The sequence below is a fragment of the Centruroides vittatus genome, unplaced genomic scaffold, assembly GCF_030686945.1.
Source record: "Centruroides vittatus isolate TY-2023 unplaced genomic scaffold, ASM3068694v2 contig_790, whole genome shotgun sequence".
Lineage (NCBI taxonomy): Eukaryota > Metazoa > Arthropoda > Arachnida > Scorpiones > Buthidae > Centruroides > Centruroides vittatus.
Genome location: NW_027122510.1, coordinates 794,021 through 810,610, shown reverse-complemented (window position 1 = coordinate 810,610; position 16,590 = coordinate 794,021). Strand labels below are relative to the sequence as shown.

The 16,590-nt window shown below is 31.8% G+C and overlaps 1 protein-coding gene across 4 annotated transcripts in view; it reads left to right on the top strand.

Moving 5' to 3' along the window:
- The window catches only part of LOC136981740 (F-box only protein 8-like), a 43,668-nt gene that overhangs the window by 4,739 nt on the left and 22,339 nt on the right, over window positions 1–16,590 (top strand). For all 4 annotated transcript variants that reach the window (XM_067278093.1, XM_067278091.1, XM_067278092.1 and 1 more), the window contains exons 4-6: window positions 8,709–8,838; window positions 11,496–11,622; window positions 13,103–13,221. In XM_067278093.1, coding sequence (XP_067134194.1) covers window positions 8,709–8,838; window positions 11,496–11,622; window positions 13,103–13,221 — 376 coding nt within the window. The remainder of the gene's footprint in view (window positions 1–8,708; window positions 8,839–11,495; window positions 11,623–13,102; window positions 13,222–16,590) is intronic.

Below are 16,590 nucleotides of genomic sequence, written 5' to 3'. Positions count from 1 at the left end.
CGGAAGCACCACTTCCCTTGTATTTTCTAAAATATAAATACATATTGCGCGATTATTTTAATATTTTAACGTACTTTGAATTACTTAAAATTAATATTTTATTATAACCGAATTATGTATTTTATTACAAATTTATATATTATACATGTGAAAAACAATGATAAGATTGCTATTGTATATTCAAATATAAATTTGTAAATGCATATTTCTAATGGAAGCACTGTATTGTCGAATACGGGACAGCTTCCACAGTGAAAATATCTGAATCATGTAAAGCAGTGGTGTGCGACCCCTCTGGGGATCACAATAAAATTTTTCAGGATCGTCAAATTCAAAGAAATTTATTTGACAATAAAAAATATAAGACTTCAACAAGTATCGGGTACAAGTAAAATTATCTGTTTTATTCAGACCTGTAATAAAGCAGAAACATAAACGCAAATCCCAGAAAGAATTTCACTTTAAATATGTTGATGATTAACAAAAACGTCAACTAGGTGTCGCAATAAAATTTTACGCAAAACAGAGAGTTGGAAATGAAAATAGTTTGTTCATCACTGGTGTAAAGCAGCCAGATGCTACCTCTGGCGGTTTAGCTCGTGGATGCTACACACCAAAATATTTTATAACGCTTCCAATGATTCCATCCATTAGCCACTGTAGGGAGTGCTATTTGAATAAGTGCATTGTTTTAAGATTTAAAAAGTAAAGAAGATTTTATGTTATTTTCATGTACGTTTCTGTACAAAGCTATATTTAATTATAATTTCCTTTTAATTATAGTTATATTGACAGATTTTCAAATATAAAATCTGTAGAATTTTTATCATTTTTTTAGATGTTAATAATTTTAAATATTGTGAAAAACAATTTTCGAAGCTAGTTTTAATTCTTTGAATTAAGTACATTTTATGGAAAAATTTTTTGATTTATCTAAATTACGTAGTCAATATAGACATAAAAAATATAATTAATGACGATCCAAACAAAGACGTACTAAAAGAATTATATGATTTAATATCATTAATTTTCACGGTACTATCTATGAGTGCATCTGTTGAATGCAGTTTTTCAACCATGAAGCAAATTGATACATTCTCAAGGAACACTCATATCATCATTAGCGTTGCTTTCCATAAAAAAGAGTTTTTAAATACTTCGATGGAATCAACGACAAGCGATTTTTATGATAAAGTAATTAACGACTTTGCGAAAAAAATTGCCAACAGAGTTAGTTTATAAAAAATAATAAAAACGAGTTCTTATATCTTTGTTTTGTGTTAATTATCTATTTTAGAATTGAAATAAATAAACTGTTTATTTTTGTCATTTCCAGTATTTGTTTAAAATTTTTACGGAAACAGCTTCCCCGTCATCAAATGTCACAGCATTCCACTGCTAAAGAGTATTTTACACATTTGTAACCTGGACTACAGAAAGGTGGATAATGTGTCAAGATATCAATATTGTTTTCAGTGAATTTTAGGTTAATGTTACCCTAGGTATACAAAATGGCGGCTCGTCTCCGATTCCAACAATCAGAAGACAGGGAACAGTGGGGACACACGTTCTAACCTAACCTAACCTATTCTAATAATTTGGTTGCTAATAATTATGGTAATTTATTTTAGAATAGGTTAGGTTAGGTTAGAACGTGCGTCCCCACTGTTCCCTGTCTTCTGATTGCTGGAATGGGAGACAAGCCACCATTTTGTATACCTAGGGTAACATTAACCGAATTTTATAATCAACAGTTCCAGGTTTCTAGCTCTAATTGCTGTATCTCAATTTGTATTTATAATGGAAATAAGAAATGAACATTAACAAATTGATAGGAAAACAAGAAAAAATATATGTTCTTTAAGAAATTAATTATGATAAAACTAGAAGAGTACAGTAGGTCAGTTTAATTTGACTAATGCCATTACATTAAACTTAAAGACTTCTTTACGAACTTAACTGCCTTTTTGTTGTACAGATCACATATTTAATTAAATAAAACCAGAGGATGAGGTTGGAAGCAATAACAATTGAAATGAATTTGTTTATTTAAATATGTTTGATTAGAATATATTTTATTCTGTTGTCTGAATTTATATTTTTTGCTAATTAAATTGTCAGATGTTATCAATTGCATGCTACTATTGACATTTAACATATCAATTTGTTTAATTTATTTAAATTATTTCATTCAGAAATTGCATGCATTGGATAAAGTCTCTTTCCGGGGTAGAATTCAGCGATTACACGTTATTAAATCACATAAAATAAAATGATATGCTTGCTTATGAAACCATTTACATAGATTTTGGATGTACAGAATATGACTATGATATAAAGATTTTATTTTGTGTGATTTAGTAATAACACATTCTTATAATATGAATAATAATAATATAATATCCTATATTTTTTACTTTGATACTGCTTCTTGTCCTTAGTTACTTACATATTATGTCTTTGTCCACTTGACTTTCTTGTTAACTAGAACTTGTTATACCAAGGGAAGAGAATCACACAATTTTAAACTAAAGCACCTTTAATGTAACATAATTCTGAAGAAAACATTCCTGTGACTATAATGTTTACTCTGTACGAGGGTCGTTCAATAAGTCCTTAGAAAAAGATAGAAAAACAAATTATTTTATGTAGATTTTTTCAACATAATCTTCTTTAAGCTCTATACACTTTTCCTAGCATTTCTCCAACTTTTTTAAGCCATCTAAAAAGTAAGATTTCGGAAGGTTCTCAAAATAGGCATCTGTTTGGGCGATGACCTCCTTGTTTGATGTGAATCGTCCGCCGAGCCAATTTTTTAAGTTTGGAAATAAGAAAACGTCGCTAGGGGCCAAATCCGGTGAATACAGTGGATGTTGTAATAATTCAAACTTTAATTCTGTGATTTTGGCCATTAAAACTGCATAGGTGTGCACCTGTGCATTGTCTTGATGGAAGAAGATCTTTTTCTTTTTCAAATGAGGACGTTTTTCCTTGATTTCTTCACTCAACCAGTGCAATAATGCCACATAATATTCTCTGGTTATTGTTTTTCCTTTTTCGAAGTAATCAGTGTAGATGATTCCACGTGTATCCCAAAAAACTGTGGCCATCACCTTCCCAGCCAATTTTGCTGTCTTTGCCGCCTTCAGAGCCCTTTTGCCTTCAAAAACCCACTATTTTGACTGTTCTTTTGTCCCTGAAGTATAGTAGTGTATCCATGTTTTGTCCACAGTTATGTATCGAGGCAGAAACTTGTCAGGATTGCGACGAAAAAGGGCCAGAATAGCCTCAGAGTCAACCACACGATTACGTTTATTCTCCACTGAGAGCAAACGCAGCATCCATCTTGCTGAGATTTTTTCACACCCAATTTTTCGTGCAAAATTGAAAACACTGTACCTTGTGATATGCCTGTGGCCTCAACTATTTCACGCACTTTGATTCGTCGATCACTCAAAATCATGGATTTTGTCAATCATTTCAGGAGTAGTCACTTCCACTGGACGTCCCGAATGATGTTCATGTTTTGTGGATGTACAGCCACGTTTGAACTCATTTACCCAATTGTAAAAGGTTGCAAACACAAGAGCAGATGTGCCATGAACTTCATCCAACTCAGCTTTGATCTCTTTTGGTGTTAAGTCTTTTAAATATGTATTTAATCACTGCTCGAAACTCACTTTTTTCCATTTTTCTAAATAAACAAAAGTTTCTTGCTTCAATCGACAATAAAAATTAAACCATGCAATGAATATGACTGAGATTTTCACAACTGTCTAGTGAGCCACGATGCTTACTAAAGATGCACCAATTTTGATGCTACAAGCGCCAGCTATTGGATTTTCTAAGGACTTAGTTAATTTTTTTTAATACGTGGGTCGTTCAATATCTTACCAGACCAGATGCATTAACTTTACTGGCTCTGATCCAAGGGAGCTAACTCATTTTTTTGGCCTGAACTTCACAGATTTTACTGGGGAGTTTATAAAAATGCATACGAGTTACATAGATGCTAAATGAAAACTGCTTTATGTAGGCGCACAATATTTGAGAATATTTTTTGCAATAGACAAACCTATAATCTAGTATCAATTTCATAACATCTCAGCAATTGCAATCAATCTAGATCCTTGTCTTTTCTCATTAGACTTGATCAGTTATAGAGGGATGTGTTTAATCATAAGAAATTAGGAAATGTCTTCTCAAACACAACAAAATTGAAAGTAACAGGTTACCATTTGCAAAATTATATTAATACTGCACTCACAATGTTTATTTACTATGACTGGCTGATTTATTTTTAGTTTGATGTCATTTAAAAGTGGGGATTTCCTATTCTTGCTACATCAAAAATTCAACTGAGAGACTAGTCAGTTCTTGATAATCTGAGAATATGGTCTGACCAGGTTAAGAGGCTATCCAGGAATTACATAAGGTATTTTGGGATGGATGGGGGGTCAAGGATTTCTTACAGTTTCTTACTCGCGGGTAGGGGGTAATAGATCTCGTCTTACGTAATATTCTTATTTTTATTTTTTGATCTCGTTGAGTGGTGTAGTTTTGAATTTGGCTTCAATTTGGCGGTTTCTATAAAGAACACTCGTTGTACTAACGCCATCTCGTGTGACGTGATAGAATAATAACACTAGCAGACTCACTCTCTACACATATTTTATCACGGAGAAAGTGTGGTGGTTTCTCTCGTTTTTTTTATTCGAATAAGTGCACCACTCCTGTGGGTGTATAACACTAAGAATACATAAACCAAAATACATGATACAAAGTAAACAAAAAATTAATATTTGGCTTTTAGTGAAAACTAAAATGTAAAACTACAAATTATAAATAGTCTTTTTTTTCCATGTTTTTTGAACATAATTGTAAAAAGCATCAAGCTTATTGAGTGGACATGGTCACCTGAAAAAAAGCGTAAAGATTTCTAATTTCAGAATAAGTCTATCTTGATCATAAATTGAACAATGATGGATCGTATGGTCGACGGTGTCTAGGTGATCTCTGATATGCTCCCCCCATGTACGGATGTTTTTAACATGGAGGCTTGTTGAAATAGCAGGATGGTTTCTTCTTCTGATGCATATATTGAGAGGGCTGTGGCCTATCAATATATGCATATTCATTCAAGGTTGAAGGTTGACTGGAGAAGAGGAGAATAGAAATGTGTAATTGTTTAGACATTATTAATACCAAAGAATTCCTCATTCTCAATTGGTTAAAATGGAAAATTTAGCACATGCTGATTTTATAATGTTCTGATCTGTATCACTAAATCTGTTCTTCATTCAGTTATTATAACAAGACTGAATATAAACACAACATGACAGATGGACATGTGTAAAAATTGTTCCCTATTAATATATCATTTAATCAGTCAAAATTGATCGACTGAATGGACTACTATGGACTAATTTGTTTCAATTTTTGTCAAATTCAGGCAAATCTGATAGTTATGCATTAAAGCTAAATCGTAGCCAAATTATATTGGGCTATATTACTACTACTATTATTAATTAAATGCTAAGTAATTTTGCATTAGATACAGGTGTTAAGTACCATCTCTTGGTAAATTTAATAATTAAACAGGAGTTGTGGGTTTGAGTCCCACTTCTTTCACTCCAATTCTTTAATTCTAGAACCCTCTAAATTAATTATTAAAATATTAATTTAATTATAATTATTAAATTTAACAAGGGATGATGCTTAACACCTGTCACTAGTACCAAATTACTTATTATTTAATTAATAATGGTAGTAGTAATATAGCACGATATAATTTGGCAATCGTTTGGCTTTACTTTATTCTTTTTTATGCTGCAACAAGACATGCTATAACTTTTTTCCTTTATCAGTTTGTTGTAAGGAGTAACACAAAAATTTAGATTGTATTACTAAGATAAATTAATGAATTAGGAGGCCATACTTTGGGCTTAGTCTTTGAAGTGAAGGATTATGAGGATGGGGAGAGAGGAAGGGGGATAGGAAAGTGGGAAATGAGTCACCTGAGCAGGCGACCAGGGTCTATTAATGGCCAAAGAAAAATTTACATACACAGTGTGGATCGCAGCCCAGCTGAATACAGATATTAGGTTGCTCATAGAATAAGGCAGTGGTTAGATACTGCAAAAATGACAACAGCATAACAAGACAGGCGCTACCTGTGACAAAACAGGACATAAAGGCGTTATGGAAATACAGGTATAGGCCACTTAATGTTTCGAGAAATATGTCATTAAGAGGGTGTCCATAAACGATGTCCACACTGGAAGGGAGGGAAGGAATTACAACAAATCAGACAAAGTCAAACAAGGGGAGGGGTACAGCTTCAGCAGACATCTGTTTATTTCATTAAATTTTATACAGTTTATGCATTTTATTATATTTATTTCAAAATTTCTTGTACACTTTGTTTCTACTTATGGTATCTATTATTCGTAAAGTGATAAAGGTTTTAAAGGGAGTCAAGTTTAGTTGGATGTCCGAAAAGGGGAGGAAAATTTCAGGAAAAATGCAGACATAATTTATGGACATTTCCTAAGCAAATGTTATGGAGTATACTTAGACAGACCTTTATGGTTTGTCTAAGTGTACAATTGTTAGATTTCATTTATTTATTTTTACTTTCCGGGCTGTTATAACAGAGGGAAAGTATGGCAATCCGGCAAAAACTGGCACCCCAGATTTTTACATTTTTAGACTTACAACAGCTTGAAACATCAAGAAATGCAAAAAAATTTGGGGATAATTTCTGTATGTATGATTGTTAGTGTGTATGATGGACATGATTTTGTTCACCTCGTTTGAAGCTTAATAACTGCTGTGCTTTTTGTCGAAAATTTCTGAAATTTTGCAGGGAGGTTTGTTTATTAGGGGGATCGATGCTATTAAATTTTGGTGGTTAAAGGTCGAGAGGGTGGGGAGTTAATGGGGTTGTGTGTAAAACATGCAACTGTATTTTTGACTTTCATCTGTATTATTACAAACATATATTCAAAAGTTGACGTCCAGCTGTATAATCAAATTAAGTGTGAAGAAGACACACCAAAAAATATATAATTAAATATCTTCTTATTTTTCAGTTTGTTACAGTTTTATAATTGTCAAAAATTATGGCAATACACTTATTATATATTTAGTTATAGTGTTTGTGTTTTCTATTTTGTTTTCAGAAAACTTATTTTAAAGCAAGCTATCCTATTTTCCATAAATGTAGCGTCACATGTTAAGTTTATGCTCTTAGACATACAGTTTTAGCTGTATAATACTAAATAGAAATGACTGACGAAAGGTTATAATAGGAAATTTATATCAGTCATAAAATAAGTGTCTGTTGTGCTTATTTATGAAAAGTTAGAGTTAAACCTTATGGATTACAAAATTGACTTGAAAGAATATGTATTAATGATAATTTAAAATGGTATAATGACACTTCTGCTTAGAACAAACATTAAATGAGCCACTGTATGTTGAACTCTAGATTTAGTGCTATAAGTTGAGGTTTTATTCTTGGAAAGACAGTTTGAACTGCATAATATTATAATGAGATGCCTAACAAAAACTGTGGCAAAATAAACTTATGGAATTTTGATGCTTTGCCTTATCTTTTAATTATCGAGAAAACACAAGCTGACTAAGTATAGAAGTAGCAATGTCCAACTATGTACTGTACTGTATGTAGAAGATAAAGTTGTAACAACCAGTGATCAGTAGAAAGAATAATGATCAATTGTAGTGTATGGTGATACTAAGAGAAGACTATATTTGATAATAGGTCAGGCATTCTGCCTACAGACAGAAGGAAATATTCTCAGGACAATTGAGACAGAATTAAGACTCTAGAAAAGAGAAATTATAATATATAGATAATTTATATTGAAGATACTCAATAAAGATATGCTGAAGACATTCTGAATGAATCTTGATCTTTAAAATGAGAAAATTCAATAAAAATATAGAGTGAATAGATTTTTGAAAGACCTTTAAACTACATAAATTTAAGACTTTTTAAAAAATAATTCATAAAAATCTTTAAATTGATGCTTTTTTTATGTACAATAGAGCCTTAATTATCCAAGACATTGTGGAACAATGGTACATCAGATAACCGAAAACCTGGATAATACAGATCCGTTTTGGATTAAAATTTATACGGTGTATCGCCTTTTTTTTTTTGCCTGTACTATTGTGAATTTAATCATATATAAGAACACTAATTTTCACATTATTATACATCTAATATACATATAGTAAGTTTTAAGAATAAAAATGTATATTATTGTAGTTACACTTTAATATGAATATGATTTTAAACTTCCTTTTATGAATTGTAGTATAAGAAAAGTTGCATGTTCACTTGCAGATTTGCCTTGAATAATGCAAAACCTAGGATAATCAGGGTTCTACTGTATTAATTTAATATTGTATTTATCACATTGCTGCGATAATGATACTGTTTATTATTATTTCTTGCTCTTAGATGATTGTAGAAACAATCTTAACTAGCAGAAAATTGTGGAAAGTTAACAATTAATTTGTTTAACACACTTATAAGTATGTCTGTATTTTATTAACTTTTACAATATAGAAAAGATAGTAGTATATTTTTTAATTTATATTCGAGAACGAAACTTTCGACAAAAATTAAGTATGAATTTTAGGAATTTATGTATTATTTGTGTTAATTTTTTTTTTAGGATTTCCAGATTTAGCAACGTGGCCACCAGAACTAAGTTTAACTGTATTATCTCATCTTAATGCAACTGATTTATGTCTGGCATCATGTGTATGGAGAGAATTGGCACAGGATGAAGTTCTTTGGCAAAGGTATCCTTTTTTTTCCTTAACTCTTTCTGCACTGTGGGCATTAAGGTGTCTTTTTTTTTTTAGGAAACTTTTTTTATGAGTTCAGTCAGGTCCACAGTAGGGTGACCAAATGGTGAGGGATGGGGCCAAACATATCTGAATAGACTATACTCCAAAAATTCCTGGGATTTTTCAAGCTGTTCCGATTCAGTTCCAGGTTCCCCAGAGGAATAGGTCACTACCCTAACTGCTTGGCCATCTGGTTATCAAAGATAGCTGTTTGTGTAAATCAAGAATGTGATCAGTAGCACATTATAAGTTCTTGGGGCATAGGCAAATTTGAATTGAGGCCCCATGTACAGTGTTGACTTCAGACATTTTTTGGGAGGGGAGTTTTATGGGGGAAATATTTTTTTATTAAAGATTGGTTTGGACCCCAGACAATTGTCCACTTTTTCCATAGGATAATGGCCAGAGGGTGATTGTTGTCACTCAACAGGATTATGGAAGAAGTTTAAAAAGGTGTTGAGCATTAATTAAGGAATTGAAGTTTGAGAAATTGAATTTGATTGACAAAAACTTTAAGGGTTATGAGTAGGAAAAGTTTTCACGCTCCCAATCTGGACACATTTTAAGCAATTTGAACATGGCCAAGAAGCCTCTAAAGACAGATCAAGACTGCTTCAGTCATCTTTAAAATATTTCTAATGTTCTGATTTGTAAGGACATGAAATGTAATTTTTACTTTTAAAATACAGTATGGTCTTTTTTATTTATTTAACCTGGTTATTATGTCAGCAAATTTATAATCCACCTCGAGTAGTCCCAAATGATTGCCTAGATGTATACAACCATTTATAATTAACAGAAAAATATTTTATTTATGTTTTATCTATAATGAATAACATTTTAGTCTGTTGTTTCTAAATATACAGAGCAAAAGTTTGTTATACTTCATCAATAACCGAGAAACATGATTTACTGACTGAAGTGATACCAGAAGTGGGTTAAATATTTGCCACTCGTGAATATATGAATCTATATAAAATAAGATCTTGCTATTTGTAATCTTTTAAAATAAAGATTGCATTAAGTAATAAAGATTATAATAAATGTATGTAGGAGATGAATAGATTCTATGCATTTGTCGTTATAACATGCTCTACGAATCTATTTTGTTAGTACAGTGACATTATTAATACACATGATCCTCACTAGTGAGGATCAAGAGAAAATATCTAGTAAATATAAATTTCTTTATTAATAAAATAACTAGAAATTGGTTGACAAAAATCAAAATAATACAGTAATAAATTTAAATGGGAACAAAACAATATGCATCTTTTTCTAGAGGTCAAAACCCCTTAATAAACTAAAGATTTTTGAGATTTCAGGACATTAAAATATAAATTTTACAAAGTATTTCAAATCAGGCTGCATTATTTGGTAAAGCTGCTTCGAGCAACTTTTTTTAAAAGTAGAATTTATATTAAATTTTCTTTAGTAGCTGTATTTTATGTTGATCTAGTGATAGTCTCTTTAATCCGAAAATATTTACGGTAGACTGTCTCACAGCTAAACAGGTTCAAAACTCCTTTATTGCCTTTTTACATATGCATTTCGGATCAGTGTTATCATTTCTGATCCCTCTTCATTGCTATAAAAACAAAGGTTTTATATTAACAAAGCTAACGCGAGTAGGAAACAATAAAACACTTAAAAAACCCCTTTCCAATACCTTTAAGTTCTTCACATACTATTGGTTACTTTGGTTACTTTGCACATTAAAGTGTTTTTAAATTTGTTAGACTGGGAAATATAGACATGATTGGCTGCATCTGATGTCACGCTACACATGATACACACTGATGCACATGATGTCTACAACATCAGATGCATTTTGTATCGTTGCTAACTAAGCATTTTGATATATGATTTGATACATGAAAATAGCATTTATAATAGCATTTATGATAGCATTTGATATATGAAAATAGCATTTATAAACAGCAAAGCAGCACTAGAATTGTGTTAAAAGCAAAAATTGCTTAAAACCACTTGTAGCAGCTCAATTAATACACTTTTATCAGACGTTATGTTATCAGAACTGAAATTTGAACAGTTTGTGTTCAATTTTGTATTGTGTTCTGTTTGCCAAACTATAATGAATCAATGCAAATTTCAATAGCAGAACGATACAGATATTTTGAAGGTTTTACTGAATTTGACTGGACACACCTAAAAATGGATCTCCTCATTATCTCTTCTATTATAAATTAATATTCTTTTAATTTATTTGTAGTAGATTTTAATTAAATCTAATCTTGCATTATATTTCTTATTAAAAGTTAAAATGGACTTTTATAGTGTACAATTTAAAATATTTATTTAAATATAAAACATTTTGAACGTTAAAACAATTTTAAAAGTTCATAAAATCTATTCAAACATCTTATTTAATAATTGAGAAGAATTTATGTATTTATTTTATAATTCTAGATTGTATTTTCTGCTAATTTTCTCTTGGCATTTTACTATAAATATTTAAAATTAGTTGAATATCATTCAAACAAAATTATTGCAGACTTAATACGTGAATTATTAATATTGAATTTGATATAAATCAATATAAAATTGTAGTTTTATTATTAAGATAAATTAAATTTTTATTCTTTTAGTCTTTGTCACAATCAATGGGGATACATAACTCTTTATAATCAGTCAAAACCACCTGGATTTTCATATCACAAATTATATTTAATCTTAGATGAAGGAACAGTTACATTTAATGCAGATGCTTTTATGGTAAGTGTAATTATTAATCATACAAGTATGATTAAATTACCGTATTTTTTGGCTTATAAGACGACTTTTCAACCCAGGAAAATCTCAAAAGTTGGGGGTTGTCTTATAAGGCAAGTATATCCCAAACTATATTTTAACTGAAAAAGTCAGGGGTAGTCTTATATGCCGGAAAATACAGTAGTAAAAAGCTCAACTTAACTGTTTTCATATAGTTTTGCTTAGAATATTCATTAATAATTAATTAAAGTTACAAATTTATTAAGAAATTGCTTATTTAAATAATACTAATGTTAATTAAAATGATATATTTATTTCTACACCATCCATTTCTGCCTAGTGCAGCATCAGTTCCTCTCCATTCTTTCTAATTGTTCTTAGTAAACCTTTTCTCTTTACTCTTCCTTATGGTATCAGTATTAATAATTCTCCCCTTCATGATCCTTTCATTATGTATCCAGATAAAGTTATCATCCATTTCATGATTTGTGTGAACTCGACTGTTTATGGTCCCGATTTTTTAAAAAATTGTAAACAGTTAAAATTAGTTTCGAGAGTTAATATAAACATCCCCGATAGAAAAACTCTCCACGCAGAGAATCGGGTCAGATGTCACTGCTGAAGTCAACAATCCGGTGTGAAAGTTAGCAAGTCGTTATGAAACAACATGACAAAAATGCAAGTCATCGCGTACCTGCAACTTAGAATGAAAACACCAGACGATCAGGTAACTCATTTCTCGCGCTAAGTGTATAAAAGAGTTTGTCACCGGAAGCTTGGCACGCTATCATCCCAGTAAGTTATTCCATCTCGATCTCCTGAATCAAGACATCCAGGACTTATGCCACTTCCCTCAAAGGATCGATTGGCCCATACAGCTCTCCGAGATACTTGAGAGGTATTTTAAAGCTTAAAACTGTGAACTCTCTCTCCTCTTTATGCAAGCCTTTTGGCCCACGACCTAAGAGATTAGCCTAGGCCCACGACCTAGATTAGCCACCTTCTTTGAAAATACCACATATTATCTGCTTGTAAGCGCATGTTAGCTGAACAGCTATTTTTGTATTCTTATGTGTTAGTCTTATATACTAGGTTTAGCAATATAATAAATTTTTGTTTCTTTATATGTTAAAGCCTGTCAACCTGTCTTATTCCAAACAGAACCTGTCGACTTACCGACGCGCTTCCCACTCGTTTTTGCCCTCCTAACCATTCGAAACGATAACGTGAGCAGTCTTTGAAGGCTGTTGTCGAGTACATTGTTCCTAGGTACACCCCTGGATCCCACAGTTTCTCACATTTGACTTATTAATTTTCTCTTGTTACTCACTCTTCTTAATACCATTTATTATCCCATCTACATCCTTATTCTTTCTGTCCTATACATGTCTCAAATGCTTCAATTATCATTATTTTCTTTTGATTCAATGTCAATATATGTTATATAAAACTTTTAATTGTAAACTTTTACAAATTATTACAGGGCATGAATTACTTTGTAAAAAATGGATTAGTGTATGATGGTGCTTTAGAAATAGCAAAGTTTCTTCATAACACAAGATCTTTAAATCCTAGACAAATGAGACTATACTTAGATGTCAGGTAAATATTATATCTTTTTATATTATGTGATATCAAATGGTTATGAGGAATAATTTAGCTTCTGAGTCTACTATTTCAATTGGAATGTGGTCATAAAATCTGTTTAGTTTGACTTAAATTGGATGTTTTCTATTCATTTGGTTATTACATAAACTATTAACAGTGATATAACTATTACAAATGATTTATTATATTGTTATTTTATCTTTACTCCTGTATTTTATTTAGCAGCAAAGACATTATTATGATACCTTCATGTTCATGACTAATTGGGACTAAGTAACTCTTCATGAATGTCAAATTCTTGAACTTTTAGTTTTATTTTTAATGTGAAAATTCTAATTTGTTTCAAGATATTATGTATTATTTCTATTTTAAAAAATTTTCATAATGAATAGTTTTATTAAATAAACATACTGTACAATGGTTTATAATGCTGCAAAAGTCATTTTACTTAAACTAAAAGAAAAACTTTCACCACATTATATATATAGAAATGAAATTAATTCGTTTAATTTTTTCATATTACATTCTGCATGATTATGTTGATAATGTACCCTGAGAACCTATATCTGCTGTGTGACAAAAAGAGCAAAAGAAAAAGTTCACCACAAATGTTTTCGAACTGCTCTGAGTTCTTCTTTGGGTGTTAAACAGAATTTCTGATGGAACATAGAACATACAGATTACAAAACTTTGAAAATGCATTCAAATCCGTTATGCAAGCCTCGTATTCGTAAGTCTGACAGATTTTGACATTTAAAGATTGGTTTCCATCAATGCCTGCCAGACTACCGACAAAATCACCTTGTCTTTATATGTTAATTGATGCATGTGTAGTTGAGGCTCGATTTATATATGTGAATGGCCTCTAGCCATTTTAGGTGTTCCATGCAGGACAAAGTTCGGACGAGCTTCACCTTGTTAAAGACCACCATGATGTCAGGATCGACAATGTAAATGGTGAGAGCGGTAATATTTCTCGCATGATGTAGTCCACCTGTAACCTGCCTCCCAAGGAGCATTTTGTCAATCTGATGTAAATGACATCCCTCAAATCTGTTGTCCCTAATGGGGATACTATTCATGCCAAGGAGTCTGTTCTGGTTGGGGGTCTTTCCCATTGCAGAGGAAGTCAAAGATGGTTGGACATCTGAACGTGATCTGAGCATGGTGTTTCTTGGCGATCTCAGTACATGGCATTTTTATGTACGGATTATACATGATAGGGACCCATTCTACAATGTCAGGATGGTTGTCACTCTGCATGTCAGCCATGTCAGTGCGTTGGAGCATGTGCGGTGATAGCATTCAATCAATTTATGGGTAAGCTTCAGGTACCCATGTGCGGAGGCAACACACTGTATAAGCTATAGTTCAGCGGCAAGAGCTTGTGCAGTAGATGAATGAGTAAATCCTCCTAATTAAAGTGTTGAATGCCGCATTCTTATATGGGAAAGGGTTGTACGACCTGACAGGTATGTAGGTGGATGTGGAACCTGGTTTGCGGAAAACAGATGTGAGGATGCCCGTCCCCTCCATTCTAATATTTATGTCCAGGAAGTGGACTTCCTTGTGGCTGACTTGTTCGAGTTCTAAGGTCAAGCCATAAGGGTTGTCATTAACAGTGTCGACAAAGGAAAGGCCGTCATATCTGGTACTGTCCTGCAGAAAATTATGATATCGTCGATGTACCTCCTATATAAAAGGATGTTGGGGAGAAACCATGGAAGGACTTTGCTCTCCAGCTGTCTTATTACTTGATTATGTTAATGTTGAAAGTTGCTTGTCTTTGAAATTTGGAAAAAACTGAAGATTTTAATGGAACATGAATGTCAGTGGAAGAAGATTAAAGTGGCAGTGGTTTAAAAAATTTCTCTAGTTTCATTTGTTTTTTTTTTTCAAGATCTTCAAGTTCTGTTATGTATGGATGGCAGGCTGTAAGGTATTACAAAATTTAGAAGTTCTTTCTTGCTCAGGGTCCTTGTTACAGATTACTTTAATTTGACATAGCATGAAGTAGATCAGACAATAACAAAATGACATAACAATTATGGTAAACAAAACAGTAATATAACTTACGACAGGTGTACTGTATGAATGTCAGTGCAGTGACCTTTTAGCATTTTGCCTGCGTGAACATCCAGGTTGCACTGCACCAGCTCTGGTTTACAGTAGTACATATTCTCCCATTTCCCAAAAAATGGAAACTTTTTATGAATGTTGACATTTTGGTGCGTAAATTTCTGATCACAAAATATTAAGTTCCCAAACACTGATGTCCACAAACATCGAGGTGTAGTGTAGTAATGCTGAGACATTTATAAAAGTAGTTTAGATTTAAGCTTTGAGTTAGATTTTATTTTGTTATTGTGTAGCTGAAATCAGTTATTTTATTATTGTTTAATAAAGATCCTCTACTTCCAAATTGCTTTCTGGAGATTGTCTAAACTATGCTTAGCCAGCAAGATGGTTGCAATCTATCAATTGATTACAGTATCAATTTTGGTTTGTTGCAGCTATTATAGCCTGTTAAAACATTAAAAATAATTACACTTTTTTATGAGAATATTAGTTCTTTATTTTTCATGCAGGATTTTTTTAAAATACCTTTTGGGTTTTGCAGCACTATTATATAACATCTGGTTATCCTTTTTTTTCTGATGTATGTTGAGGAGCTTAGATATAGATATTAAATAAGGAACATCAGAAAATGGAATTTGCTCTTTGAACAGATGGTCATAGTTAAGTTATATATTTATTTTAGAAATGGCATTATGTACCTTTATCAATTTCAGTTTTATGCAAAAATGAGTATATCAAAGAAGAGTAAAATTTATCATTTCCACAATGAAAGACAAAAAGATAAATGTGGCTATTCAATTTACAATAGAATGCTTTAGTATTTTTACAAAAAGAGAAAAGATAAGATAAAGGAGTGCTGTCATAATGCAATATGTAAATACAGGGTGGGGCATAACTGAGTCCCACATTTACGAGGTGAATTTTAAAAAAATGGTACAATAATACGGAAAAAACTTTTTATTTATTCAAAGTACACGTAAGAAAGTTATTTTTGGTTAGATTTTAAAAATTATATTGTTAAATCTTTACAGCTGTGCCTCCTAGAGGTATTGTGTGGAGTAGTGACAAAGCACATTTTCATCTGTCGGGCACAGTGAACAAGCAAAATTGGACTGTTGGGAACCCCAAGAACTCCATCAACAACCTCTTCACAGCCCAAAAGTTACTGTTTTGTGTGCTTTGTCCTCTGTAGGCATTGTGGGGCCTTTTTTTTCTTTTTTCTTTTTTTGAAGAGGATGACGTCACTGTTATTGTGACTTCCAACTGATACTACGACATGCTGGA